At 41.5% G+C, this 27,418-nt stretch overlaps 2 protein-coding genes and 1 long non-coding RNA gene across 6 annotated transcripts in view; 1 reads left to right on the forward strand and 2 right to left on the reverse strand.

Annotated features, from left to right (window-relative positions):
- Positions 1 to 862: 862 nt before the first annotated feature.
- On the reverse strand, positions 863 to 6,490 carry LOC131560020 (uncharacterized). The gene is made up of 3 exons (XR_009274934.1): positions 6,159 to 6,490; positions 2,742 to 2,805; positions 863 to 2,246 (listed from the first exon to the last, which is right to left on the reverse strand). It is a non-coding gene; the product is annotated as an uncharacterized LOC131560020 (long non-coding RNA).
- LOC131560018 (uricase-like) lies at positions 2,402 to 27,309 on the forward strand. The gene is made up of 8 exons (XM_058808637.1): positions 2,402 to 2,443; positions 19,374 to 19,592; positions 20,343 to 20,459; positions 20,588 to 20,666; positions 23,778 to 23,964; positions 24,438 to 24,561; positions 24,891 to 24,974; positions 25,732 to 27,309. Exons 1-8 carry the CDS (start codon positions 2,429 to 2,431, stop codon positions 25,867 to 25,869), a joined length of 963 nt encoding a protein of 320 aa, XP_058664620.1. The 5' UTR covers positions 2,402 to 2,428; the 3' UTR covers positions 25,870 to 27,309.
- Positions 8,286 to 27,418, reverse strand: part of DNASE2B (deoxyribonuclease 2 beta) — a 35,377-nt gene continuing 16,244 nt past the window's right edge. For 2 of the 4 annotated variants that reach the window (XM_058808635.1, XM_058808634.1), the window contains 7 exons: positions 20,568 to 20,711; positions 17,934 to 18,278; positions 14,094 to 14,271; positions 12,784 to 12,865; positions 11,618 to 11,779; positions 9,918 to 10,115; positions 8,286 to 9,358 (listed from right to left, as the gene is read on the reverse strand). In XM_058808635.1, the coding sequence (XP_058664618.1) occupies positions 9,003 to 9,358; positions 9,918 to 10,115; positions 11,618 to 11,779; positions 12,784 to 12,865; positions 14,094 to 14,271; positions 17,934 to 18,046 (1,089 nt within the window). In that variant the 5' untranslated portion in view covers positions 18,047 to 18,278; positions 20,568 to 20,711 and the 3' untranslated portion in view covers positions 8,286 to 9,002. Of the gene's footprint in view, positions 9,359 to 9,917; positions 10,116 to 11,617; positions 11,780 to 12,783; positions 12,866 to 14,093; positions 14,272 to 17,933; positions 18,279 to 20,137; positions 20,225 to 20,567; positions 20,712 to 24,431; positions 24,628 to 27,418 lie in introns of those variants that run through there. The other 2 variants (XM_058808633.1, XM_058808636.1) reach the window with 2 other exon arrangements.

Here is a 27,418-nt window from a genome sequence, read left to right on the forward strand (position 1 = left end):
ATACTTCAAACACAACACAACAACAGGATTTTTTTTTAATCTCCTTGGTACACTGCAGTAGCCACACCTACATCCTTTTAGAGGAAACATATTTTTCTTCTCCTGGCTACTTTGCACAAATATGTATTAATTTGTTCAGCGCACTCATAAATTTGTTAGGGGTTTGGCTCTTCTAATTTTTACTCTGTTCATCTTATTACTTTATGCAGTACTACATTTAAATTAAACTGGACTTCAAATGCTGTGGGCCCTTGCAACTTCCCCTGCTTAGGAAAGACACCTTGTTTATGGTAGAAGTGGTAAGGGCCACAAAGCTGCTCAGTGTCACTTTGCCTTTACCACACTGCTCTAACTAAGCCAATCAAACCAGCTGCGCTCAGCAGTGTTGTGTTCAGGGGTGTCACTCGATCCCACAAAGCCCTGGCCTCATATTCCCAGAGGAGACAGGGACCATGAAATACAGATGAGTTTCTTATCTGAAATACAGTGTTTCACCTTTCCTGTACTATCTGTCTCACTGAGAGTCATTTCAGATGGACTACCAAGCTAAACCCACAGACTCAAATAGCATTGTTCTATGATTCTCAAAGCAGCCAAACCACATGCTCTGCTCCTCCTTTCTTAGGCTGATTATATATGTGCTGGTAGTGAACAATAAGGGCACTGAAACCCAGAGGAATTTAGCATTAAACAAATATTACATTTTATTATAAAAAAAGTATTGAAATCCCAAGTTCTCTGTACCTGCAGGATCCTGAGGAGTGCTTGCTCTTTCAAAAAACCCCAGCTGTATATTTTGACATATAATATGGGTCTGACTTGTAAAGAGCACAAGTTTTGAAATGTTCTTATAGTTTTGCAGGAGAGGCTTCAGATTCCTTAAGAAATTTAATGTATGGAAAACATGCATAAACTTGTATTTTGTAGTCATATTTGTGGCTTTAATAAAGGTTGTCCACAGAACTCTTTACACTCAGAAACACAAAATCACTGCTGTATGGAACACAGACAAGCAAACGTGCTAAACACATCTCTTTTAAAGGGGCTTTTCTGAAAGTGCTTGCCATTGCTTTCCTGATATGGCTGCAGTGGTCTGGGGGTGCAGACACCATACAAAACATGAAATATAATTAGAAATTGATGGAGGGGGCTTAGTTAGGGTACACACTCCCATGGAACATTTTCCTACTGTTCTTTGGAATCTGGTTTATTTGAAAGAGTCTATATAGTCAGACTTACTTTGGTGACCAGTAAATAATGAAGCACAGAGGGGGACTTTTTCTCACAGAGCTAAAATATGACTATGAGGAGCAAATAAACTTATCAAGAGTGTAGCAACCTCCCCAGGTTGTACATTATACGTATTTTCATCCAGCAACTTGATACCATGTCATATTATGCATTCCCAGGAATGGAAGAAGCACTAGGAGTCATCTAAAGGAAGGACAGGAAAACTAATTCTGTTGTTAGTACACCTGTTCTTTGAATTTTTACTTGCTGTATGGTGTGAGTACCAAAACAAGACCTGCAGAGATGCCCAGGAAGGAGTTCCCTCATCCTGGCTTTCCCTCATTCCCAGCATTTAGCAGGCCATGTGCACTTAAATATGTTCTTAGTCTTCAGGGGAGATCTTAAATCTTCCTAGAGAAGAAAGTATTCTTTATATCCACACCACTCGTCTTCCTCAGTTCAAACAACACAAATCAGGACTGAGGAGATAGAGCTTTCATTCTGCCAGAGACAGGCTTTGAAAGAATATCTTAAGCTACTGAGACATAAAAAACGTACCAATAAAGGTGGGGATATCACTTCATCCTGATTTGGACACTGAAAGTACAGCCATGAGCAAAGAGAGAGGAGCTTCACCTGTGCCCAGCTCATGGGCCTCAGGGAGGTTCTTCTGTCAAGGAATGAGCTCTCTGAGGTCTGTCCTAACAACACCACATGCCAGTGCCAGGGACAAGGTCACAGCCAGGCCAAGGTCATGCAACTCCTGCTGGGGATATTTTCATGGTGTCAGGGCTACCCCACCACCCTCAAACACAGCTTGTGTCAGAGAGTATGGAAGGTTCAGATTTTACCCTTCAGGTTGTATGGGTGATTCCCATGTCTTTGAAGTTCTGTTCCCACTGAAGATGAAGGCAAATTCCTGCTGATATTAATGGGGCTAGGATGTGTTCTTGTCTCTGTTTCTTGCTGTTGTTTCCTTTGTTGCAGTAGACCTATTCCTTTATTAAAGTTTTTGCCTGGGGGAAAAAGCAAAGCCACGTTGCTAAATAAATTATGAAATATTTACATTTGTGAAGCCAACCCCTTATGCCTAGCTCCTCCTCTGATATTAAGCTGACACTTTTTATAGAGCTTCAGCTTCTATGCTGCCATTATTCCTCTGTGGGATCCGAGACCAGGAGGTGACAAAACAGCCACCATGAGCCAAGTGACAGTAAGTAATACCCAGGAATGATTGCTGATTTTGACTCAGTACAGTAAGAAACTACTATAGTAGACCAGTGGTGGTTTGTTTAGTGCAGGAGAGCAAAGTAGGATCAGAGATGAAACTGAAAAAACCATAAAACTGGGGGAGGTTTCTAAACAAAGCTTGATTTTTAAGCTGACAATAAAAGGTCATATATTGTACAAAATACCCATAATAATACTGATCCCAGGAGCAAAGTCTTAAAGGCATCATTTTGCTACTCCCTATCTATATTCTGTTTACTTTCTTTTGTATTTGTATTTACCTCTTTTTGCCTGTGGTACTCTCAATGATGCAAGAATGAATGCAGCTCACGTTAGTGTCACCAGCTGTAATGAAATGATCTGCAGTTACTCTTGTGAACATTTTGCATCTCTTGTTTTTATTGTATTTGTACATTGGCTTTATACCTTAATAGTAGCTTCCTTCTTTTAAAAAATGGTTTAGCATGTTGTTCAAATATGTATGGTTCAAACAGGTTAGCCTAGCTTACAAATTTCTCCCTCCTACTTTTACCTGTTTAATGCATTTGACTTTACCTTACCCCACCTCTTGCAGGTTTGGAAACAGAGGTAATGACTTTCTCAGGTGTTGGTTTGCACTGTGGTTTTTTACCACTTGGCTAAGTCACTTCAGTTTATGCGTTTTGCTTTTATCTCTGTGATGCAGCCTGTGGAGAGTGAATCTGTAAAATGCTTAAGTGTTAGGTAACTACCATAGCAAATGAAACATCCTGTTAACTGGATTTTTGCACAGCTAACTCCAAAAGTTTCTCTGTCCCAACACACAAGGTCTCTAACTGCCTTGGTGTTGACCATTATAATGTTCCTTCTGCTCTTCCCTTGCTTCCCCTTTCTTGCTTGCCTCCAGTTGTTTTGTTCTCTCTTCTTCCTTTGTCCTGCAAACAATTTTTGCTGCCATTTCTCTTTCTATTCCCATCTTTTGGCAGGTTGGTGAGCAGCTGGGAATACAACTGCACAAATTGTCCCTATCTGCTGGGAAGTGTTTCTTTCTTTGCAAAATGTTCTGTGCAAAATTTTCAGTTCCCTCATTCTCACCTTGACCTTCCTAAAAAAATATTTGGAGTAGTTAGAAAGCAAGAGATTAAAATATGAGATTTTCCTTGCACAGTGCCTAGGAATAACAAGGTCAGGATGTGAAATGGAGCAGCTTTCAGAGCAGGGAAGAGTTTCTGAAATTGTGCTGAAGTGGGGGACAGTGGTGCTTACCATGTTCCTACTAGTTAGAAAATACATTTTTAAACTGCGTTACAGCAAAGAGAAATATTGATATTTGGCTGACAGAACATTAACCCAAAAAAGAACCCTGGAAAATGGCAGACACAAAAGTGCCCTGGAGCTAAATACTCTCACTCTTTAGAAAGTCAGCAAGCAACAAGAAGAAAACACTCAGTGACACAGCTTTTAGTGCTTTTGGCACATTTTGGAATGTAATGGAGAAACCATGCAGTGCTATAATGTGCTAAATTTGTGGGCATTAATACATGTGAAGACAGATTTTTTCATTACTGTATTATGATGCACAACTCTCTGGCTAATTTGCATGCAACATTTCTATGATTAATAAATGAGGCAATGCTGGAAACTACTGTACTACAGTGAACCACTTGTAGCAATTGCCAGCACTCCAGCATGCAACATTAAATACTATGCTCTGCTTCTGTAAGCTTTGAATATTTGAACATCAGTTGGCAGTTCCCAGGCTGCAAAGTGATCAAAGGAGGGGAAGAATGTTCCTTACTTTTATCCCTCTTACAGAGAACCAGAATAGTCAGCAGATACCTTGTGTAGAAATGTCAAGCAAACACAAATGGAAAAAAATAAAATCAAAAGGACTTACTAAAATAACTTGAGTAAAAGTGTAACACAGCTCTTTATAAAAAGCAAGATATATTTTTCAAGTCCTAATGTTTTGTAGTTAACAGTTTTAATAAAATGAACATATATCATATTTGCATAGAATAGCATACTCTCAAAACTGCGATAAATCATTTAAAGACCATGAAGATAAGCATGCAATGGGTCTGCATTAAAAATTTTTTGTTGTCTGAATCCAAGATCTGAAAATACTACAACTGATTGCTTGGTTCAAATACCACTTCTTTTACAGCATTCATGCCAAATTTGTGAGGATTATGTGAAAATTTAGAAGGTTAGATCTATAATCTGGTATCTTCCGTCTAAATAAAAAAGTGTCAGATATGTGACATATACGGCTAGCAACTCAGGGTGTCAGGATATCTATAATACATTGATATTGCTATCCTAGCTTGGAATTTCAGATCAGGCTCTCTGCCTTTTACTATGAAGAATTTTTTCCCTGCTACAAAGGGTTTTTTCTGACACTAACAGAATTTTTTCTCAGCCTGACACAAATTTCTTCCTCTCCATTCTCATTTTTTAATTCCTGTCTTTTTAAGAAACCTCTTGTGAAATTAAAGAGGTGCATCATATTCTTGCATCACTCCCTGAGCAGAGTTAGGCTTTGGCTTCCTGAGCTTTCAGATGACGCTGCCAGCACCACTCTGCCTCCTGAACATTTTACTGCAGGCATGGGCAGCTTACATCTTCTGAAGCAATGACTATATTAAGTACCCAGTGATGTATCCTTCCCAGAAACTGAAAATAAAGGTATAAAAGAAATCTGCACAATAATTTATGGGCGTTAACATATGGGTGTAAGTTTCTCTGTGGGTAATTATGTGGCTATGCTAATAATGCCAAGGATCCTTTGATACATTAAAAAAAATTCTCACAATGATGTTATTGAGCATTTCATTAGTCAGAAGTACGCCTGCAGACCCCTATGACAAGACAAAGCACCAGGCTGCATTAGCATGCCTTGAAGAAGGTTCCCAGCTCAGAGAAATTGCTCCCAAAGCTTCCTTTGACTTGCTGGCAGGCAGCTGGCATGGAGCCCCAGAGTCCTTGAGAAATTCTCCAATACATTGCTCATCACTCCCATCATGAGAGCTCAGGGTATGTTCAGTTGCTGTGGAGACACCAGAAGCAATTCCACCACAAAGGCTGTCCTGTGAAGTGGGCTCAGGCTGCCATGCCTCTGCCTGTTTTCCAGTATTGTCATTGCTCAGCTGGAATTAAACTTCACACAGTTTAAATTTTTAAGCCTTCAAGTTTTTTTTCTATTTTTAGCTTTTCTTCAATGTCTAATCCTTTGACGTCTTGCATTAACTTTGTGTAAAACTGCACTGTTCAAACCACTGCCCTACTGACACACAATTACCAGCACTGGGGAAGGATCCTCAGGGATGCAGGGGTTTACAGAAGAACCAGCCAGGTTTTTTGAGCAGTGTCAGGGAGGCAGAGTCCTGCCCTTGCTCTGGCTGTGGGGAGGGCAGGAGATGCCCTGGTGGGGGGTTGGATCAGGGGAAGCTGTGTCTGCATTTCCTGCACCCCGCCAGCGTGTCAGGCGTGCTGGGACCGAGCCTCAGCTTGTGGAAATGATTGCAGGGCAATTTATAGCAAACAACCACCTCTACTGCTGTGTTTGTTACAAACTTGGCTGCAGTACAGTAATGTTTAGTGGATTAATAATGTTTGTTTTTAGCCTCTCCTACTCCCTCGGCAAACAATTTTCATGTATAATAAATGTTCTTATTTAGTCTAACTAGAACAGAGCCCAAGGGTCAGAATAGCCAAACCTGCATGCTGAGAAGAGACTCCAGGTTTCCACACCAGGCAGCAGCTTTCTTCTCTCTCCAAGCCAGGGTCCAGTGTTTGGGCACTTCTGCAGAGTCAATTTTGCTGAGCAGATCTCCCTGAAACTGCAGAGGGGCCATGCCATGTGTCCCCTTTGGCAGGAACCAGTCTGTCCAGTCAAAAGGGTTGCAGTGGGCAGCAGAGGCAGCACAGAATCACTGGAATAGGCAGATATTTCTTGAGTGTTTGGCATCTTAAAATAGAACAGCATATTTTAAATTTAAAAACCTTATTTATATATATAATAGGCAAAAAGTAAACATCTCACATAGGGCATGCTGTGAGGGTGAGTAAGTGGCTTATGGTCTTGCATTTTTGAAGAAATTCCTAAGACTTTTAGAGTTACAAACCCTTTAAAAATCTATACTGTTTATTTTGTTGACTATTAGTCTCTTCAGGGAAACAAAGAGTCTGGCCCTGTTTCATAACATGTAGGAGAAATACACAGATATGCAAATACAGAAGTTACACAACGAAAGCAAAACCGAATTAAAGCTGTTTACAGTCAAAAAATGAGAACCAGATCTGCAGCCTTTTTATTGCTACACCACTGAAATGAGTGTGTGCACAGCCAGGCTGCTGAGGTGCTCATAGGGCTGAATGGTACAGCTGTTTCTCTGCATCTTCCCACTGCTCTTTTTGCCTCCTCAGTTATAGCTCAAATGGAGGCAACCAGTCTTAGGTATAATGAAAGACAAATGTTTAAGTAGTCCTGTAAAACTTTATGACAGCTATTACTTGACCAAGTAATTAAGAACAGCAATCAGCACTTATTTCAAGTGATGCACTGGTGACTGCTGGCCTGGGGAGCAGAAGGCTGGCAACACTTCTGTGACAAGCAGTGGGACCGAGACTCTTGGCTATTGAACCCTGTGACCCAAGTGCTGTGGCTTAGTATTTGAAAATACTACAAGAAATACAGGTTGTTACACAGATCCAGGAGCTCCCTGACACACATGGTGAGCTTGCCAGCACTGTCTCCAGCAGAGGATTCCTTGCCAGTCCTGTACACTGAAGTTGTGCTTACACAAAGCTGTGGGCAAGATACAAGAGCTCAGACAGGCAGGTTAGGTCAGTGTCTGCCATGAAAAGATAGGCAAGATAAATTAATTTTGTCTTGGCTTATCTGAGCAAAGCCCTACCATGCCACGGCGCAGTGTTCTGTGTCACTGGCAATTTTCGCTGCCACAGAAGGTGTTGCTTGACCACAGCTAGCAAAACAAGAAGTAAATATATAAAACAGTTTGAGAGGCATCAGAGAAAGAACATTATCAAACAAATTATTTATCTAATGTTATTGGGTCATATGCATGGAAAATAAAATAAAAAATTTCTTGCAGGATATCTAAGCAACAAAACTATTTTCACTGAGCCATGAGACTCAAGCTACGAGCTACCTTCAATCCAGAGTGGCTAATTATGAAACCTATTCCTGTACAATTCCCTTCATTACACATCACATAGATTATTTCTATCTCTTCAAGTAATATGCACAAGTGTTTTCTGAAATTAATTAGTTTGACACTTTTTACACTTCGTTGTTTGGCTGATTGTTCAGGGTGAAAAGGGAAAGAAATCTTTGGCAACCTCTTGTGGTTGTGGGGCATTTCTTCATACCTACTTCCGTGGAGGATCAGTAGCCGGGACTACAAACACAGCAAAACAGAAATATCAGTGGGACAGCCAGATCAGATCTTCAGACTGGAGTTTATATTAGCAATTCAGGAAAAGAAGAGACAGAAACATATAAATATATTTAGGAACATATTAAACACAGATACACTTCTGAAATCTGAACACAAGAGTGTATTGGGAGTTTGCAAATCAGCTTTGTCTTTATAGCAAGACCATGCAAACTTCAGCTCCTAAGCCTGAGAGTAGAGATATTGAAAATTACAGCCATCTTTGATGTAATGTGAAAATGTAGATTAAATAACATCTTTCTTCAAATATATTCTTCTCTTTATAATTTTTCCTGTCTTCATTTTTCCTTTGGCAGCCATAAAACATTTTAAGCAAATAACTATACAGATGGGAGAGGGAGAATGTAAACAGACTATTGTTACTCCTTGTTTTGCTTATTCATATTTTGAACATGTTTATTTGTTTATAAAATTGCTGTACATTAATAGAAGCGCTAGAAACATTTCCAAGCTATTAGTTACAGATAATTTAAAGATGATTTAAAGTTCATTAATTCTCTAAAAATGAATCATGTAAAAATGAGGCCTTCCTGTCCTCAGATCTACTTATCTCCCTGTCTGGATCTAATTTTCTCAGTTCTTTTAGAGATTCAGCCCAAGCTGAGCAGAAATGCTGTGATTTATCTCAACAGTGCCAGAAATCCAGGGCAGTTCTGAAGCACTTGGGGGTGCTTATCCCTGGCTACCTGCCAGTGCTGACAGCCCAGTTCAAGGGAGAGTTTCCTGTTGTCCCTCCCATCCCAGGTCCAGCCCCACCCCCAAGGTGCCCAGGGATGCCCGTCAGGGTGTGCACACAGATGTGCTTTGGTGCAGCCCCGTGCAGCAGTGTCCCTGCCATGCCATGCCATGGGGAATGGTGACAGGAGCCAGGGAGCACAGCAGGGCCCAGCACACACCCCCTGAGGGCCCCACAGCACAGGAAAGCAGCTGCCCTTCACCTGCTCCTACAGCTAACAAGGGGATGGCCTAGCACATCTGGGAACTCACAGAGCTGCTTTTCAGAGTGAAAATACAGTTCAGAGAGAGAGAGATTTCCTACACTTCCCATGTAACAAGGGCTGTGCTGGTTGGGAGGAATGTTTGTTAGAGCTCTCTGGGAGCAGAAGTGCAGCTTTCATAGTGGATTATCAAATGCCTGAAGGCTTTGTAGATCTGTTCATTCTGGGTACAGATGAACCCACCACTTCTCCAAGCTTGCTCGGCAGCACGGTTCAAGTCCCCAATGCATGTCCACTGATCTTTGTATTTCCTTGAAACAGCCCATTTGGAATGATCATTAATGGAATGGAAGGTGGAGTTCAAAGGCATCCCTATTATATTTATGTTGTAGACGTGGTAGTCAAGAGAGCAATTTGAGTAAAGCTTTTCGCCAGAACGCTGCCAGGATTCAGCCAACAAATCAGTCTTCAGTTCCTGAGCCATCCAGGCCACATAGATATCTGTGGAATAACACAGGGTGTGGGCAATTAGTGTTTCATGTTCCTTCATTTAAGAACAGACTGAAAAGCATAATCTAAATTGTGCTAGTTGCATTGTAAAGCATGAAGCTGGCCAGAGGGAATTTTGCCCCCTCCCCTTATTTTGAGCTTTTCAGAAGTTCATTTCTACTTTTTCTCCTTCTAGAAAACCTGTTACAAACAAACAGCACGAAAAAAGGGGACAGAAAAATTGCAAGTCCTCTTCATAACAAAATCTCCCAGATGATTCAATGATTCAATCCCCCTATTTCTTCTTCTTTATTACTGTTGAATAATGGAACATAATTTTCCTGAAAATCTGATTGTTCGATATTTTAGGATGGACCAGACAGCTTTTTGCTTTGTGAGGCTATGAGAACATTAGGATAGGACAGCACACCTTGGCCTCTGTTACACTTATTGCTGAAGCTGAACTTCCTTTTTCTCCCTCAGAGAGAATATGAATTTTAAAAGAATTTATTAATTCATATTTTAAGAATTAATTGAGAATGTATAATATAGAGAGCAAAAGTTCTCTTACCATCTATGAACAAGTGTGACTTTGCAAAGTGGAGAAAGGTTTCCCCCTGAGCTGACTGGAGCTTGGAGAGGTGGTGCAAGGGGGGCGAGGGCAGCCTGGACTTTGCACAGAGTTTCTGGAGATTTGGGAGATCAGCTTGGAAGATGTCAGGGATGGAACAGCTGTAGATTCCTGGATTATAACTCAACATCTGTTGGTCTGAGAAAAACCCACAAAAATGAACACATGCAGAATTAAAATGGGTTAAAGAAAAGCAATCAAGAGAGGAAAGTTCTGTCTTGGACAGAAAACCTAAATCCTTCTTAATCTTCACAGCCTACCTCCTAGATGAGTTAAGTGTCAAAGTATCTTATTTTAGCAACCAAGAATTTGTGTATTGCTTTGTATTCTGACTGGCCCTGCAGCACAAAGACTGGCTGGGAGAGTACACTCAGGCTTTCCACTTAGAGCCCATTATTTCTAGCAGAACTGTTAACTGGTGGTTTTGGTCCCTGCCACTTCCACCCATGCCCATCTTGGAGCCTCTCTGCAGTCAGGAGCCCTCAGACATCACATGTAAATCCAAACCTGGCTGTATTTACAGGACTAGTCTCCAGCCAGTTACAGCTGCCAAGCCAAATGCAAACAGAGGAGCTGCCAAAGGGTCTAGTTTGGTTTTAGGGAGAACAGAACTTGACTTTCAGCATCTGGATTGAATCTGCAGGAGAAATCTCCTTTTCTGAACAGTGCTCAGTTGTAGAAGTCCTTGCCATGGATAGCATAAACAGCTAGGGAACAAATGGGCTCATTAGGTGAGTTCATGGAATACCAGTCCATCAGAAACATTCCAAGTCTTTCTGGCTCAGGAAATCCCTGAACCACAGATTAGCAGAAGCTGGGAGGATGAGCATTAGCATATGCATCTAATTTTTTGTCCTCTTCTGCTAAACACATGCATAGATGTGTTTCCACAAACAGGAACCTGGGTTAGATAGCTCTGAGGTGTGGCCAGCCTAGCAATTTGCACAGCATGTGCTGTTCATTAACTTGATTTGAGATCTGTAAGTGAGAGAACAGGGGAAAAACAGTGTGAAAAGAGTTGAAGAACATGCCAACATGACTTCTTGTGCTGTCTTTCAATAGTCCCTTTTCAGGATTCCAGTACCAGTTATCACTGCCAGATAGTTCTGAATCTTGCAGCTGTATTTTGTTGGGTTATGGAGTTTTTAATATATTTAGTATTGGCAATTTTTGTGGCAAAGAAATACCTGGGAAAATTCTAGGTGATATTTATTCCATACTTAATTTCTGATGAGTCAAGGCTACTACTCCAGCTCAAGCAGTGGTTGCCTTACATTTGTAGAAGTGCAGATGACTGATGCTGACTGAGCTATTACTGTTAAAAGTGATTAATCATCCTACTTTGTATTTCCAAAGCATTTGTTTGCATGGGCTGAGTTTACTCTTGATATGCACTTGTGACTATTATTATCCTGATAGTCCCCACAGGGAGATGAAAACAGAGCAGAAGAGTGAATTTCCCACATTCACACAGGAAATCACTGGATAAACACAACTGAAGCCAAGAATGCTTTTTCCAGGCCCCACCTGGTTTCCCAATGTCACAAAAAAAACTCAAGAACAAGGAATTTTTGAGGGGAAACCTCAAGGAAAGCATTCAGAGAGGTGTGGTGGGACTTTCTTAGGGAAGCTTTTCGTACCTATTTCTGTGAACTGATCATATTTGAAGGTTATACAGATGGCTGTCTGTCCAAAGGACTCCCCAGTAGATGGATATCCATAACCATCCTCAGGGCTGGGAGGGAACAGGGGCACACTGTGAATCACCCAGAAGCCTTGTGATTTATCCAAGAGCAGAAATCCTGTCAAAATAAAAGTTACTGCAAATGAATAAAGGAGGAAAAAACCCTGAGATGATAGAGCTGTGCCCCACTTTGGTTTTGCTGCTGCAGATCCCACATTTCAGTGTGTTAATGTCTACAGTAAGCTGTTCTAGAGTAGATTATTAGGCCATAGGAAACACTAATATTGTATTAAAATTGCATCAATTCTTTCCTGCATAACTCAAACTGTCATCATGTTTTATTTGAATGAAATCCTTTCACACCCCCATCCTCTGCTCAAATTTTGCCTTCAAGAGTTCTGACAATAGAAGGTCACAGGTTGTGACCCTCTCTCCATCACTCATCTTTCTTCACTTCAAATATTCACTGGACAAAGGGAAACAGGTTCTGTCAACACTGTGGTTCTTTCCCAGACCAAAATGTCTCCTATGGGGAAGCAGGAGAGAGACAGGCTATGCTCCTCCCCTCCAGGGGGAATCATGCTCCTGAGCTGTGCCCATTGCTGCAGCCTGGAAATACAGCCCTGCAAAATGTGCTCATTTCCACCTCAGGCTGGGCAAACCCCATCTGCTTCCTCAGGGGAACATTTAAACTCCACTGAAGTTTACACTCATTTAAAGTCTTGATTTTCTGTAACTACATCCTACAGTGCTTCCATGATCTTGGCAGCAGTTTCTTGTCCCAGAGAATTTGCAGAGGTTTCTGTTGAGGGAATGTTTCCCTTCACATCTTGTACTGCTTTGCCATCAGGCACAGGATGGTGCTCAAAGGGTTTGTATTAGTTTCAACTCTTGAAACAAAGAATCCATAAGCCCCAGGATCCTTCACACAGCACAGGCACAGCAAAACCAAAACAAGCTGCAGCGTAGGTAACTATACAAAAACCACGCATCATGCAAATCACTCTTCAGTTTTGCTTTAGGCAGGAATTTTAGATATGCAGATAGGCAAACAGACAGACAAGCAGATGCTATCTGCAACTTTAGAAAGAAGAAAATGGTAGTTTGGGACTCTCCCTGTACCTTTGGTGTGTCCACATTTTGATCCTTTGGAGTCTGATTCAGGGATCTCATCGTTGTATATTGCATATGCAGTGGTGTTCCTCTGCAGGGAAACACACATTTCTGAAACATGACATTCAGTAAGAGAAAGGCACTTAAGCAAACATCTGCTGGGAACAGAAGAAAGAATTCAGGATTCCTCTGTGTGAACATCATGAGCCTAATCCTGCTCCCAGTTCCGCTGACACAGTCTGCACAGAGCTTACAGTACAATAAACCTGAAGACTCAGCATTAGACCTCAGCTGACATGAAGTGGAAGCTCTCTCAATCACTGCAGTTGCCCTTTCCCAAGGGTTGAAAATGCTTACTAAGCCAGTTTACATGGGTTTAGTGGCCCCTTGCTTGCAAAGAACTTCCACTGTCTGTTTTTTGGGCCTCTCTCTGATTTAGCAATCAGATCTGGTAAAAAATATTTGCTGAGTAAAAATAAACATGAAAACTGTTGTTATTAAGGGCAAGCAATTAAAGCTTTTTTGCAAAAAATTTGCATACAGCCACACCTTATTTCCCCTGAACAGAGAACTTCAAAGGAGAAAGGACATGCCTCCCCTCCCAATGTACATTGTAAACAGTTTATTACAGCTGCAGTAAGACCTGGGATTTGACAGTTTTCTGGACTGCCAATATTTGAGTGACTTTTGGGAGTCTCTTCTACATACAAATTAATTGCACCCTACCACAAACCCACTGGAGAAATGTGAGGACACACCCAGACTCCCAACAATACCACATGGATGGGAAAAAATAATTATAGGGAAATCTTATGATATTTTACAGTCACTTCACACAAATGTACGTGAGGTGTCTGAGGGTGGGAGCAAAAAAAAAGGTCACAGTCATTTCAGGAGGACAATGAAAACCCAGATTGGATTTGAGTCAGAGTATGAAACACATGCATATAGCAGGGCTTAGGACAAGTGTCTGTAACAATTACCACTGACCTTGGTCAGATATTGCTTTAGATATTGCTCAACATGAATTGTCAATTCATGTTGGCATGAAAAGAAGCCAAAGGGAGAATGCATGAACACTCTTTTTTTGATGGACAATAACTATATTAAAAGCTTAACGAGAAATTAGAAGTTTGAGGATTATCCCTAATTGTAGCCAAAATTGCAAATAATCTGCCCAGCTGTCGAGGTGCTCCTCTCCTATGTGTTTTAGCAGATCCATTGGTCAGGCCTGGCCTTATATGCTTATTTTGGCTGCTTTCATGTCATCTGCACAAAATATCGAGTAACCACACTAACAAAAACAAAATGTCACTTGCCTTGGATTCATATGTCTCATAGAGCTGCTGCAGTGTTTGTCCCAGAGCACCCTGGCTCATGTTGATGAGGTGTTTACCAAGCTGCCACTGTGGAGTCAGAGCATCCATGTACAGGTATTCCAGGCCCAGCAGGGGAATCTGTCCTTTGGCATGCTTTGGCAGCTTGTAAAGAGCAAACCTGCAACAGTGAAGAACAATTGGTTTTTCACCACCACCCTGTTGGAATGTGTAAATGAGTACCTCCTTCCCTGAGGAAAAGGAGGGTGAGCCCAGGGATGCCTGGGCTGGAGGGGGAGCAGAGGGGCCATCTCAGCCTCAAAGCAATGACCCAGCCCAGGGACCAGCTGCAGTTTGGCAGCACAGTCCCTGCTGCAGACAAATTTGTGCTGCTTCTTAGCAAGCAAGGGAGGCAGTTTCAGCACCAAACTCCTGTTGCTGTGGCCAGACTGCTGTTGGTATCCCTGAAGAATCTGAGGTAGCCTTGGCTGAGTCCATGAAATCCCTACTGCTCCTGGTTATGGTAAAGAACCTCAGGTCCCAAACCCAGTCTAACATTCTCCCATGTCAAACAATTTCCATATTATATAAATATGGCTTTATATTAAATAGATAAAAGGTATTGAAATAAAAAGTGCATTATATTATGTTTATATGTATCACAATCACAAAATAGGTATAAAGCAAAGTGATAAAGTGTAGTTCCAATCATACTTTCCATAATAGACTTGCACTATGATGAACTGTTGCAGACTGGAAATTTTCAAACCATTAGCCAGGAATACAAATCTCTTCAAAACTGTAAAGTACTCAATATTGTCAGTAAAGAGAGTAAATGGCTCAGTTCATACTAAGGTTCCTGATAAAGTAAACAGGTTTTCCCAGTGCACAAGTCCATGGGATTAATCACAATGTAATTAACTCAGCCACTTTCTCTAAGGGCTGTAATTGAGTAATTTGCTATTAATGTCAACAGTAAGGACTGAGTGGCATTATTTTCAATCTGTTTAACAAAAATGCAGCCTGTACTTAACCCCTCAAGTATATGAGGAGGAGAAAACCTTGCCCAGTTGATTTAGAGGCTCAAGTTGGTCACAAAAGATATCTCCAAATACAGGTAAGAAGTGGCAGGAAAACATTTTGCTAGAGAAGAACATTTAATCCACAGGCAGAAGAAAAACACACACCAGTGGTGGTCCTGGTAATCTACCTGCATTGCCACTGACTGAATGATCTCCTCAAAGTATCTCAGGAGAAATAACTTCTGATGACAGATCACAGAGAAGGAAGTGATTTATACAACTAGGCTGGGGAGAGTGGTCTGTGCCTACACATGCACCAGGAGTCACAACAATCCCTTTATTTTAAATAAAGATTTGAAATGAAGACTCGGAAAGGAGAGGAATAGCAGTAGTTACAGTAGTCAGAGCTGATGCAGGAATTAGTAGATGAAGCCTTTCCAAACTACTCTGACACCTACTGAAAGGTTTATGCTCTGGAAGTGTTTACAGCCTTGCATCTGACAAACCCACCTTGTCAGACATGCTTATGAAATGCTAGTCATTGAACTATCAGGAAACTGCCTGCCAATTCCCAGTGGATACATGTTTTGGCTCTTCCCAGAAAGCCAGCTCAGTGTATTACCAATTAAAGTTGTATAAAATTTTTAGTGCTGTTCGTGCACAGGAAATTTCTCAAGAACTTAGGCATTGGTGGGAGCAGAGTAAAAGTTATTTTCCTGAGAACCAAGAAAGAGCAAATCCGCTCAAACGGGATTAGCATTGTCACATTGTTTTCTTGGGACTGAACACAACTTACAAGCAAGAATCACATCTTTACTTCTTCCCTTCCTCCCCACCCCACCAAAGAAGCCCAAACAAACAATGTGCATGGCGGCTTCAGTCCTTGACTCAGCATTTCTCAGAAAGCATAGTTCTGGCTTTTATCTGCAGGGAAGGCTTCCCACAGAAAGCAGTGAGTTTAGATGAATAAAGGGAAGTCTCTGCCCTGCTCACACAGCCGGTCCTGCGAGGATTGTGGGATGAGATCCCCCATGTGCTCCGGCAGCCCCTGCGGGAGGGCAGCGAGGATTGCGGGATGAGATCCCGAGTGAAGGGAAAACACGGGAGCGATTTCTGCCCGCCCAGTGCTGCGTGCAGGGAGGAGCTGCCAGCCCAGCTGAGGAGCACAGATGGGATCAGGTCAGACACAGCAAGTGATCCCTCTGGTTCAGCGGCAAATGAAAGGGTGTGTGAGCACTGAGGAGTTATGGAATACTGCAGGGTGAAACCACTGCATAGCAGGAACTCACACAAACCTGCTGCTAACTGAAAATAATGCAGTGTTGTTTGTTTAAAAGGACATTGACATATTTTGTTTAAGAGGAGGCTTTTCTCAGCAGTTTCAGTTCTGCTTCTCCTGTCAGCTTCATAGCAACCAATGCAGAATCCAAAGGCTGACTCTTTTTAGTAAAGCAGAATGACCCCAGCTGACAGGCAAGTTTCTCTTCTTTTGATCAGGGCATATTGAAAAGGTAACCCCCTGTCCTAGCTGCTAAATTTGTGAAAGGGAACATGGATTTGCCTCTGCAGACCCACAAGTTCTCTCCTGGAACAGGCCCCATGTCACTGGCATTGACACTGAGGCACAGGTGAATTACTCCTAGCCCCTTTAAAGAATTTCTCAGAAAATTTTAATACAAAAATGGTCTTCATCTAATAAATTCACAGATTGTATATATATTGGTCTTTGGGGTTTGTTTTGTTTGTTTGGGTTTCTGTGTTCATTTGTTTTTCACAAAAAACGTCATTCTGCAAGGAATAAATCCAGTTTAGGGAGAAATAAAATATCTCATACCTTAAAGTTCCTGGGCAGCTGCACCAACTATGAGTCTGATTCCTGAAAAAATTACATTATCCAGAAGTGCCTTGGCAAAGGTGACAAGTCACAGGGATGGATTAGACCCTCATACATTTGATACTATGCCAACAGAGCAAAGCCAGCCTTGTGCTCCTGCCTGTGGTGCAGGACCGCCTGCCTTCCCTGCAGCTAGCTCTGTGTGCAAGGAAAGGGATGGGCCTACTTCTTTAGCACTTGTATCCAAACTAATCGTTGTTCACAAGAAAAACATTTTTCTTTTGATATTTATCTTCAGGAAGCTCTTTTTAAAGAGCCCTCATTTAACTTTTAAAATCTGAGCTGGATATTATGCAATTTTACTTTGCATCTTTTCATCTTGAAAGCTCATTAATCCAATTAATCATGTAACGTCCGAAGTTGGGCTCGCAGCTGGCACTGGGAAGGCACCGGCGGTGCCGTGACGGCAGCTCCGGGCAGGGAGCGACTCCTGCTCCAGGCACGGGCACTGGAGCTCGGCCAGCCCGGGGCGGCTCAGCCTGCGCTGCCCTCGGTGCCCTCAGCAGGGCCAGAGCTCCGCTGCTGTCAGGGCCAGCCGAGGGACACCCGGGCGCCTTTCCCGCCGCCGTTCCCGGGCCCGGCCGTGCCCCCGGGGCGGCCGCTGGCGGGCGCAGCCCTGGCACCGCAACACAGGTTGTGCTCCCTTTGATCATGAGACATGAACGCTGTGTAAAACCGTGCTTATTTGATTGTTCTGCAGTTAGTCATGGTGCTGCACGGTGGTTGGTTGAGGGAAATGAAATCCGATTTCAGTGACTTATCCCAGGTTTTTCAAACGCAGCATTCCGCCACTACTCTCGTGCCAACAGCGCTGAACCAGCGATTGTTTTTGCATTGCTCCTCGGTGACCTAGCCACTTCCCGCAGTTTAATCTCAATGTATTTATTTACTCTCCCAGCGTTTCTCTCCAGCACGGTATTTACTCACCAGTCCACCGTCTCCCCATCTTCATTCCTGCAGGAAATCCCAGCGGCCCACAGGGGAACGCAGGAGAGGAGTAAGAGCAGAGCAGGCTGGCACCAAGCAGATCCCGCCGGCATTTTGCTTTCCCGGCTGCGCAGGGCGAGTCGCGAGCGGCTCTGAAAGGAGAAGTTGCGCTGCCGGAGCCGTCAGCTCCTGCCCACGGAGCGGGGAGCGCACCCCGCCTGGGAAACAGGGCTCCAGGGCAGGGCCGGCCATGCACAGCGGGGCAGGGGCTCCTGGGAGCCGCCGGAAACTGCTCCCGGCTTCTTTGGGCAACAGAATGACAGTGGACAAGCTATGTTTTTGACACTAAACAGAAAAAAAGTATTTTGACTATTTAGAATATTCATGGTATTCTGCTTTAAATAAAGCTCCAGCCTGCAGATACCGAAACCCTTTTTGTTTTCCTTTCGGTTCTCCATGATTGACGTACAAATTTTTCACAACTATCTGAAAAAACCCTGGTGTTCAGACAAGCAGAACAACATGACTGCAGCTCACTGCTTCTCCGCCCAGCCCTTGCCCCGTGCCCGCAGAAAGGGCTCCCGGTGAGCGCCCGATGCCGGCTCCGGCGCTGGGCACCTCCAGTCACCCCTGGGGACGGAGCCCTTAGGGACCGAGCTGGAGAAACGCTCTGATCTCTGAACCAAATGAATTTACTTACAATTACCTAATGCTTTTTTCAACTATTTTAAGAGTGCATTTAAGAACAAACATGTCTGAATGGAGCGATTTCACAGCTGATAATCTTTTAGCAACTCACACATAAAAAGCTTCAATTTATATTTTGGTGCGGAAAGTGCTCTTTCTCCATTCTCATTATGCCTACATGAAAAGGGGCTGATTTACATAACAAGTCGTTGATATGGGATATTTCAGCCTCATGGAAAGTCTAGTGCAATGAGCTCTGGGTATTTTAGCACAACAGAAATCCTCACAACCTTTGCAGAATTTTGTCACCTTGCTAGTACAGCCTGTCCAACACTGTAAGAGATGTGTAAATGGGGTGTGTTTGACAGAAGCAGGGTAAAACTTAATAACAGGGCTTAATGCAAACAAAACCAATGATCCCAGAGAAGGGACTCAGTGAAGGTCTATATAGGCAGGATTAATTCACAGATGACAAATGAGAGATTAGTTCACTGTGACTCTTGTTCTATAATCTGTTCCTCAGAAAATTTTAGAATTTCATCACAGCTGCTACTAATACAATAATAGTCTCCTAAAGCATTTTTTCTTCCTGTCAGGACTCTGCAATTTATAATGAAAATATTCTCATTATCATGAATAACTACAAAAATAAAGGCCATAAGCACTGTTTATGTTTCACTGACATTGTTTCATGACTGCATAAGTCAGGCTTCCACTGCATTTTTTTACTACTGCCACGTGTTTTCTTTGCAGATCAAGGACCTTGAAGTCCTCAACTGTGAATATGGCAAGAATACAATTAAGTTCCTTCGCCTTCATAAAGAAGGAAAGAAGCAGTTTGTTAAAGAAGTGGAAGTGTGTGCACATCTCCGCCTGACTTCTCCTCAGGAGTACCTGGAAGGAAACAATTCTCTTGTGATACCTACAGACACCATAAAAAATATTGTCCTTGTGCTGGCCAAAAAAAATGGGGTATTTTTTTATTTTTTAACTAGCCTTGCTGCTTCTTACAACTTCATTTGGAAGTATTTGTTATGCTAACTTTTTATTTTCAATTTGCATATCAGACCAGTACCAAAGTAATTTTCAGTGATTTTAGTTTTCGTCCTCCACTGCTTGTTCTGTGGATTCTTAGTTTTCCAAAGCCTTTCTTCTCAAGATATAGCACTGGTTTTTGTGGATTTATCATATAAAAGCCATCTTTTTTTTATTTTAATTTAATAGCCCATAATCCCGCATTATTCCTGTATAGTATTTTTAAACAGAAGGTCTCAAAGTATGAGACGCCTCTTAAGTCTTCTATGCTCTTCCTGCCATCAATTGCATGTATCATAATGACAATCTGTAGCACTATATTTCTCCATAATGGAATCCCATCTTTACCCTGTAAAACTTAATTACGGTATCACCATATCAATCAGAATAATTGCGATAAATTATTATTTCAGCATTATATCCACAAAGCATAACACTCATGCAGCAGTTTCTCTCAGTCCAAGAACTGCAGCTCATTGTACCAGAATGGAAGATTTTTGACACAACTATAGTTGCTATTTGCAGCACACACTGCAAGCTGGTCAAATGACTGGGAACAGTGAGCCAACCTAGAAATAAGAGAAATGTGTTTTTAACCACACTGATTCTTATATACAACAACCAGAAAAATCTACTTTTGTACATGAAGTTATTGCTTCTTTCTAATAATACTGTTTTCTGCCTTAGATCTCAAGTTTAGAACAATTTGCTATAGATATCTGCAATCACTTCATGACAACATTTTGCCAAGTGGCGTACGTCAAAGCCTACGTTCAAGAAGTACCATGGCAACGTCTGCATGAGGTATCTAAAATACTAATACATTCCATTTGTTTATGCTGTAGTCATTCCTCACTCTCTTAGCTCCTGTTTTCAAATTAACATAATAATATTTATGGCACTTTTACTTACATGTCTGCTCTAAATTGCAGGATGGCGTTCCCCACATCCACTCATTCATATGTGTTCCTGACGGGATCCGCTTTTGTGAAGCTGAGCAGTGCCGGAATGGTGAGAAAAGAACTGGCAGCATCCCCTACTTCTCTGTAAATATTTCTGCCAATGAGAGATGAAATGGCTTCAGAGATAGCTAAGGGTGTTACAGGGCTTAGGGCACAGCCAAACTGCTCCAGAGGTCTAAACCAAAGAAGATTTTTATAGTGTAATTTTGACGTTCTTGATCTCTGAGACATGGCTGAGGAACTAACATAGCTCACATTTGTATGTATATCCCAAACATGGAATGGTTACAACAGCACATCCAGCAGAACTGTTACATCCTGCCACAGGATTTAACGGCCTTCTGAGAACAGGCTGCTTCCTTTTCTACCTTATACTACAACCTGTGGTCTCCTATGATCCTTACCTGATACCACACTGCTGCAGGCCAATTGCCTGCTTTGCAGTAATTTCCAAACTCCTGTCAGCATGCCCTGATTTTATTTCTAGGAAAGCAATTTCACTGCTGCAAGCCAGACTAGCTTGCACATCGTGAGCACTCTGGTCTACCTGTGAACCATTTTTCACATGAAAATACTTCAGAGTCTGCTTACTATTTTTGCACACCATGCATAAACAAAGCAGTATTTGGCTGGACCAAGAGTTTTGTGATACTTAAAAGACAAGTTTTCAAGCTCAGCTGTCTGTCCATGAATCGGCATTCCAAAGGGAGTGTAAAAATTATCTCTACTTGCTGTAGCTTGCATCAAAAGCCCAAGATCAGTCTCACTGTGATGGTGTTTTGTTTAATGCATCTCCTGGATTACTGGGAATTGCGCTGAGGCCACTCTATCATTTCACATCATGGCTTTAGAGGGCTTAGGTTTAGTTCAGTACCTGGCTATACTACATTAATGTAACTGAGAACTATTTCCCATCCTATCCAGAACCAGTGGTAAGACCAGTTTCACTTGCAGACAGGACACAGGTTTTGAAAGGTCCATCTGAGCATTGTTCCTGTGGTCCTGCTGAAAGAACACAGAAAGTCTCCAGTGCCTCTTGGCCTCATCTTTTTAATGTCTCTAGTATTAACTACTGCTGTACTTTTGGCAGCCTCAACAGTACTGACTGTATTTTCTGGAAAATGTTAAAAAAGACACCTGAATTTAAAAAAAAAGAAACAAACAAAAAAAGTCTATACATTTATGAAAAGCTGTTGCTCTTAATATAGAGCAATCTTAATATAGATTGTATTAAATTTTTCATCATCATGAAAATTTAACAAGCAATTCTGCAACTTCAGATTCTACACAAACAGAAAGCTTTTACAGCTTACTGAAGAAACCACCTTTTCTTCTTAGACTTCCCTTCATGTAGCCTTTTAGTTGTTTCTTTAGAATTCCTTGCCTAGGTGAACAATAACCAAAGTGATGATTTTCAAATCACTTTTATTTTTCTTCTAAGAGAATGTTCTCTATATTTAGCATCCTCCTATGCACCTATCAGCCAGACACGGGAGTTCATTTCTCAGTTAATCCTATTGTTTAATAATTTTCTTATCATGAAAAAGAAAACCCTAGTGAAGTTTAATAGAATTATGTTTTGCCATTGTATCAGCTGATAAAAGGCTCAGAGTTTTTTGGAAACTCAAAACATTGTAAGTAACTTAACCGAATCAAAATTTGTCAACTGAAGACAGCTCGAGCACAAAGCCCCCTGAAAGCACAGCATGAGCTGTTCACCTTGGAAACTCTCCCTTTGGAGCTAGTTTCAGGCTGATTGCTGTACAGTCAGCCAGCCTTTCAGTCAATCTTTTGCTGCAAGGAGCTCTTTCAAATAACTCTAAGTATTTGAATATAAGAAAAATATTTCTCCAGGTTCACTGATAGTACCTGCACTACATTAATACCTGTGTGTCACAGTCTTATACCCAAGTGCTGAATTATTCAAGAACTGTAAAAACCCCAAAATATCCTGTCCAAGGTCAGTCTCTTCTTTAGATTTTTTTACAGTTTTAGTAAATAACAGGGGGACATAGGCAAAATGATAGATACACCTCCTTAGACTAATTCAAAAACAATACTGCATGTAAACAAGAAAAGAAATAGATAAGATACAGTGTCAATAATATCCAGTCACAGAGCAGTTTAAAAACACCCAAACCTCTAAACAACCATGCAATATAGAAATGCCTACCACGGTGGAATTATTTCCGGTATAAATTCCTTCAAAGACATCATTTAAAGACAAAATTTGTGAGTCTTCCAAATCCAAGGCAGGATTACTATGCACTTGACATATTCAAGGATGAATTTTGAACTAGCTAGTGTGATCCAAGAGCTGCACAAAACCAGCAGCTTGGACTTCAGGCCCTGACTATCTGCACAGGCCCTGAATGAGCCTGCATGCTGTGAAGTTTCTCTTTTCTGAATAAGCTCTTTGGCAGCTCTGGTCAGTGAAATTTTCAGTTACCATCTTGGTGTGCTCTAAATAACTGACTGCTTGAAATTAAAATAGCTGCCGTTCAAAAGGTGTCTGCAGAAAAAGTTCACAACTGCTTGGTGTTTGGAAGACAAAGATCCACCCATGCAGCAGTGATCCTCAACAGCTTGTTTTATAAATAGTGGCTAAGAGCAAAGCCACTGTCAGTTTGAACCTGTGGGTGGCATCTGTATCAGTGCCAGTTCCTGCTCATTAGCTGAACTGCAGGGATTTGCACTGGCTCCTGGCTCTCATTCTCAGAGATGCAAAACTCCCAACAGGATGGGTATCTAAAGCAAATTACTGACTGAGTCTCTGTGTTTATACCGAGAATTTTTACATTCGTCTGTGTTCTTGGAACAGGCACCATCACAGCACTGGTAGCCTATTTCATTTCCCTTTAGAGCCATTCCTAAATTGACATCAGCATGAGCCAACCCAACATGTCCCAATTCCAAGCGAGATAAAAAAGTCTATCCTCAATTCTCCTTAATGGCATATCACTTGATGGGATTCTCTATTTTCTAGATTGAGCCTGACTTCAGTAGTTTCTGTCTTGTTTCTTCCCTTTCTGCCAATATCAGTATGCAGAAAGTTATTGTCTGCTTTCTGGCTCTGGAGCTTTCAATGCAAGTATGCACCCAAAGATTTCTTTCTTTGTGTAAAAAGAAGCTCATATTTTCTTGTAATTTTCAATCACAGGTCCTCTGATTGTCTTTGCTGGAATTAAGGACCTGAAACTTATGAAGACAACACAGTCTGGATTTGAAGGCTTCTATAAGAATGAACACACCACACTTCCTGAAAGACATGACAGGATTCTGTGTGGAGAGTTCTTCTGCAAATGGTCATACGGCGAATGCAAGGATTTTGACTTTAACTGCATATGGTATATGTTATATCAAGTAATATTAATTTCCCAATCTATACTCACAAAGTCCCTCTGTACAATACAGAAGGTGTAAGGGCCAGATCCACAGCTGCTGTGCACCAGCCACTCACAGCAATAAGCTCTTGCTACAAGGGGTGAGAGGCATCTCTTAGGGTACTTCCCTCTCTAAGGGTACATTATTGGGCAGGATTCAAATGAACAGTTCAGTGTACAGTACAGAAGACTTTAGGAAAATAAAATAACTATTTGCTAAATAGTTTTAACAAAACCTTTTTGTGAATTATATATCTGGTGGGCATGGGGAGAATTTGGATGAAAGTACAACTTGTTCTTGCATAAAATCCCATGGGCTATATATTTGTCAGAAAAGACATGCAAAATATAATCAAAAAACACCCCACAGCAGAGCATTACAGATCTAAGCAGAGACAGCTGATACAAGGTTTTGTAAGAACCTGTGTTACCTCTAGGAAAAAAATCCGTGAATGTATCCTTGAAGCCTTTGCTGGACCACCTGACTGTGGGGAATATTCACCCTCTTACCAGAAAACTGTCAACTGTATCCAGATGCTTGTCCTTTCCAGAGTGCCACAGGTATCTTCTTTCCTCCTAATGATGTTTTACTTCAACAATAGTGAATGTTAATTGCACCACTGAGAAGACCAACATGAGGCTGTTATTTCCTCTGTCAGTTCTAAGAGTGGAAACTCACCAGCTGGAAACACAATGGGGGAGAACATCACTCAGTTCTTGGCAGCACTTGAATAAAAGTGAAAGGTGTGCCACACATGTTGACTAGATTGCATTTGATCAACTGTACTGAGGAGGTGGCATTGTTCTTTTTTACACAAAGTGAAAAGCCTGCCAGCTGTTGACTGAAAAGGTGCCCTAATTCATTGTCTCATCCATTTTCATGGTTTCAGGTACAGGTCATAGAAGTCGTCTTGAACAACACCTTTTATAATGTTGTAGACATGAAGAATCTAGGCTTGACCAATGACAAAGAAGTAAGTAAATGCTTCAAATACAACTTGACTGCCCTCTTTAGAAATACTCAGCCTCAAAGCATAGCAGCAGTTCTACATAAAACAGAGTTAAAGTGAGCAAACTTTCTCCCAGCCCCAGTAAAAGCTCTACATTACCTCTAAAAGAGACTTAAAGTGATTACAAAAGGAGGATAAATAACTGTCTTTTTGTGTTATTGATAAAACTTAAATGGCAAGTGGAATACTCTGGACATCAAAAGGATCTGTAACAGAGACTATCTCTGAAAAAATATTCCTGCTTTCTCCACTGAATTTGACTCTCAATTATAATGCCAACCTGTGCATTTTCCCCAAGCAGAATGCATTGTGGCATCCCAGATTGGTCAAACAGTGGATAAGATACAAGCCTGGGATCAGGCAGAGAGCAAGAGGTACGGGGTGAGATGTATTTGCTCCTCCCTCCACAGCCGGTGTAGCTGCCAGCTAGGTCTAGCTGAAAGTCTGTCACATGAAAGAGAAAAATTGGGCTATTCCATTGACCTTGATGGTCTATTGACTGTTTATGCTCTAGTCTCCCTCTAAAGTCCTGTGGTTCTGCTACTGTGCTCTCGTATCCTTCCCCTCCTTCAGGTGGACATTATAGATCCACTCGTACTTGTGATAATGTCAGCATCTACCACTGTTGTTCCGAAGAGGGAGAAAAAGGTCTGGGCATGATTTTCTGCTGGTCTATCCCTGTCTCAAACATAACCTTTGTGTTTGTGCTCATCCCCCTCAGGTTTTGGTTCCAGTGGAAACTCCTTATGGCTCCTGTGCTTGCACACTTGGCCGGAAGACGTTTTTTGAAGCACAAAGCCAAATGCTGAGAGATGAGAGGAGATGTCAGTTTGGACTGGCAGCTGCCCAGGGAAACTAAACCTCTTGGCTCTACTCAACCTTCCTGATAAACTTAACAGCATGGCTTTCCTATCAATGTTTACTCCTTATTGGCCTCTTCCATTACTGACTGCTTTTCCCTCTATGAACTCCTGAACATGGGATTTATGAAGGACCCTCAGGAAATTGGAAATGAAAGTCTGTCCCTGACTTCCAGTGTGATTTGCAGACTGAAGTGCCCTAAGCTCTTTGGAAAATCCCAGCTGGAAACATTAGGTAATTTAATTTTTAAACTAGCTATTCCTAGACCTTTTAATGAAACAAATAATTTGATGTCTGTAATAATTTGATGTTTTTGACATGTAAAATTAGGAAATCTCTATATTCTCTTTATTAATATTTCTTCAGTAAGTTGAATATACAGGCATAAGACCTGCTGTTTCATTGACATAACCTTTCATGACCCCTTGACACCACACTGATCTACAGAGCTGATGTTCTGACCGAGTGACTGAACAGGGAATCAGAATCAGGATTTCTTTAAGCAGAAGATGAGAAAGAAAAAAACAAACATCTCTCATATCTCCTTTGTGTTGTAATAGTTACAACTTTCTCTGCATGTAATCTGACTGCATGACTGCTGCTGCTACTCATCAGACTGTAGTTACTATAGTACTTTTACATTAATCACTGAGGTGATTTGAGGGTTTGGGCTATCTCTGTAGGTTTAATTAAATAGTTTTCTTTATTCTAATAATCTTATCATGACTTCTGAGCAGGTAGGAGTCAACCTACGTAGCCCTATTACATTTGGGAGGGGTAGGGAGAAAACTAGACAGACAGATAATGCATATTTTACTTTAGTTAGCCCAGGGGAAAGCTTTGAACATTAAGATAAAACAATACAGTCAATGATTCTCGTCTCACAAACTGGCTACCACATTTGCAACAGGAATCATCCTGATCTTCCAACAGCTTCAAACTCTTTCTCTTGTTATCTCAGAGTGTCATTTTCACAGACTCCATGTGACAGAGTACAAAACAAGTGGGAATTGCCCAAAGTAAAAACTGCAGTTAAGTTGCCTTTGTGCCTCCTGAGTTTGCAGACATGCAGCACTGCTCTGGTACAATCATTAAATTCATAGGCACCAAAAATAGGGGAGATGTCCTGCTCTGTGTGATATTTTGAGGTGCTTTGAAAGATAGAAACTTGCCTTGATGAGCAGGGCATAAGAAATGCAAGAGGAGAACACTCCACCAGCCTGGGCTATGCCCTGAACAGCAGGAAAAATGACACCATGGAGTGAGGCTGTCCCAGCTGTGATGTTCTCTGGTCACCAGCCAATTCTGAAAGCTTTATTCACAACACTTCCAGCTTTTCCTGGGGATGTTCTTGCTTACCTTCTTAGATGTGTTGTACTGTACTTGCGGGCTTATGTCTTGCTACTTCTGTCACTTCTAGGTGCTTTTAATTTATTAATGTATCTTTTAAAGGCAAATAAAGAGCAACATCAAAAAACAAAGTAGCTTTTGACTATTTACTACCTATATATAAATGTGAACATTTTAAGTAAAAGAACTATTTTAAT

The sequence above is a fragment of the Ammospiza caudacuta genome, chromosome 7, assembly GCF_027887145.1.
Source record: "Ammospiza caudacuta isolate bAmmCau1 chromosome 7, bAmmCau1.pri, whole genome shotgun sequence".
In the NCBI taxonomy this organism is placed as follows: Eukaryota; Metazoa; Chordata; class Aves; order Passeriformes; family Passerellidae; genus Ammospiza; species Ammospiza caudacuta.

Bases quoted from the DNA above. Each gene is read 5' to 3' on its own strand.
- LOC131560018 (XM_058808637.1), top strand. The intron at 19,593-20,342 runs GTATTTTTTTAT...TTTCTGCCTTAG, and splicing joins TGCTGGCCAAAAAAAATGGG to ATCTCAAGTTTAGAACAATT. The intron at 23,965-24,437 runs GTATATGTTATA...TGTTACCTCTAG, and splicing joins TTTGACTTTAACTGCATATG to GAAAAAAATCCGTGAATGTA.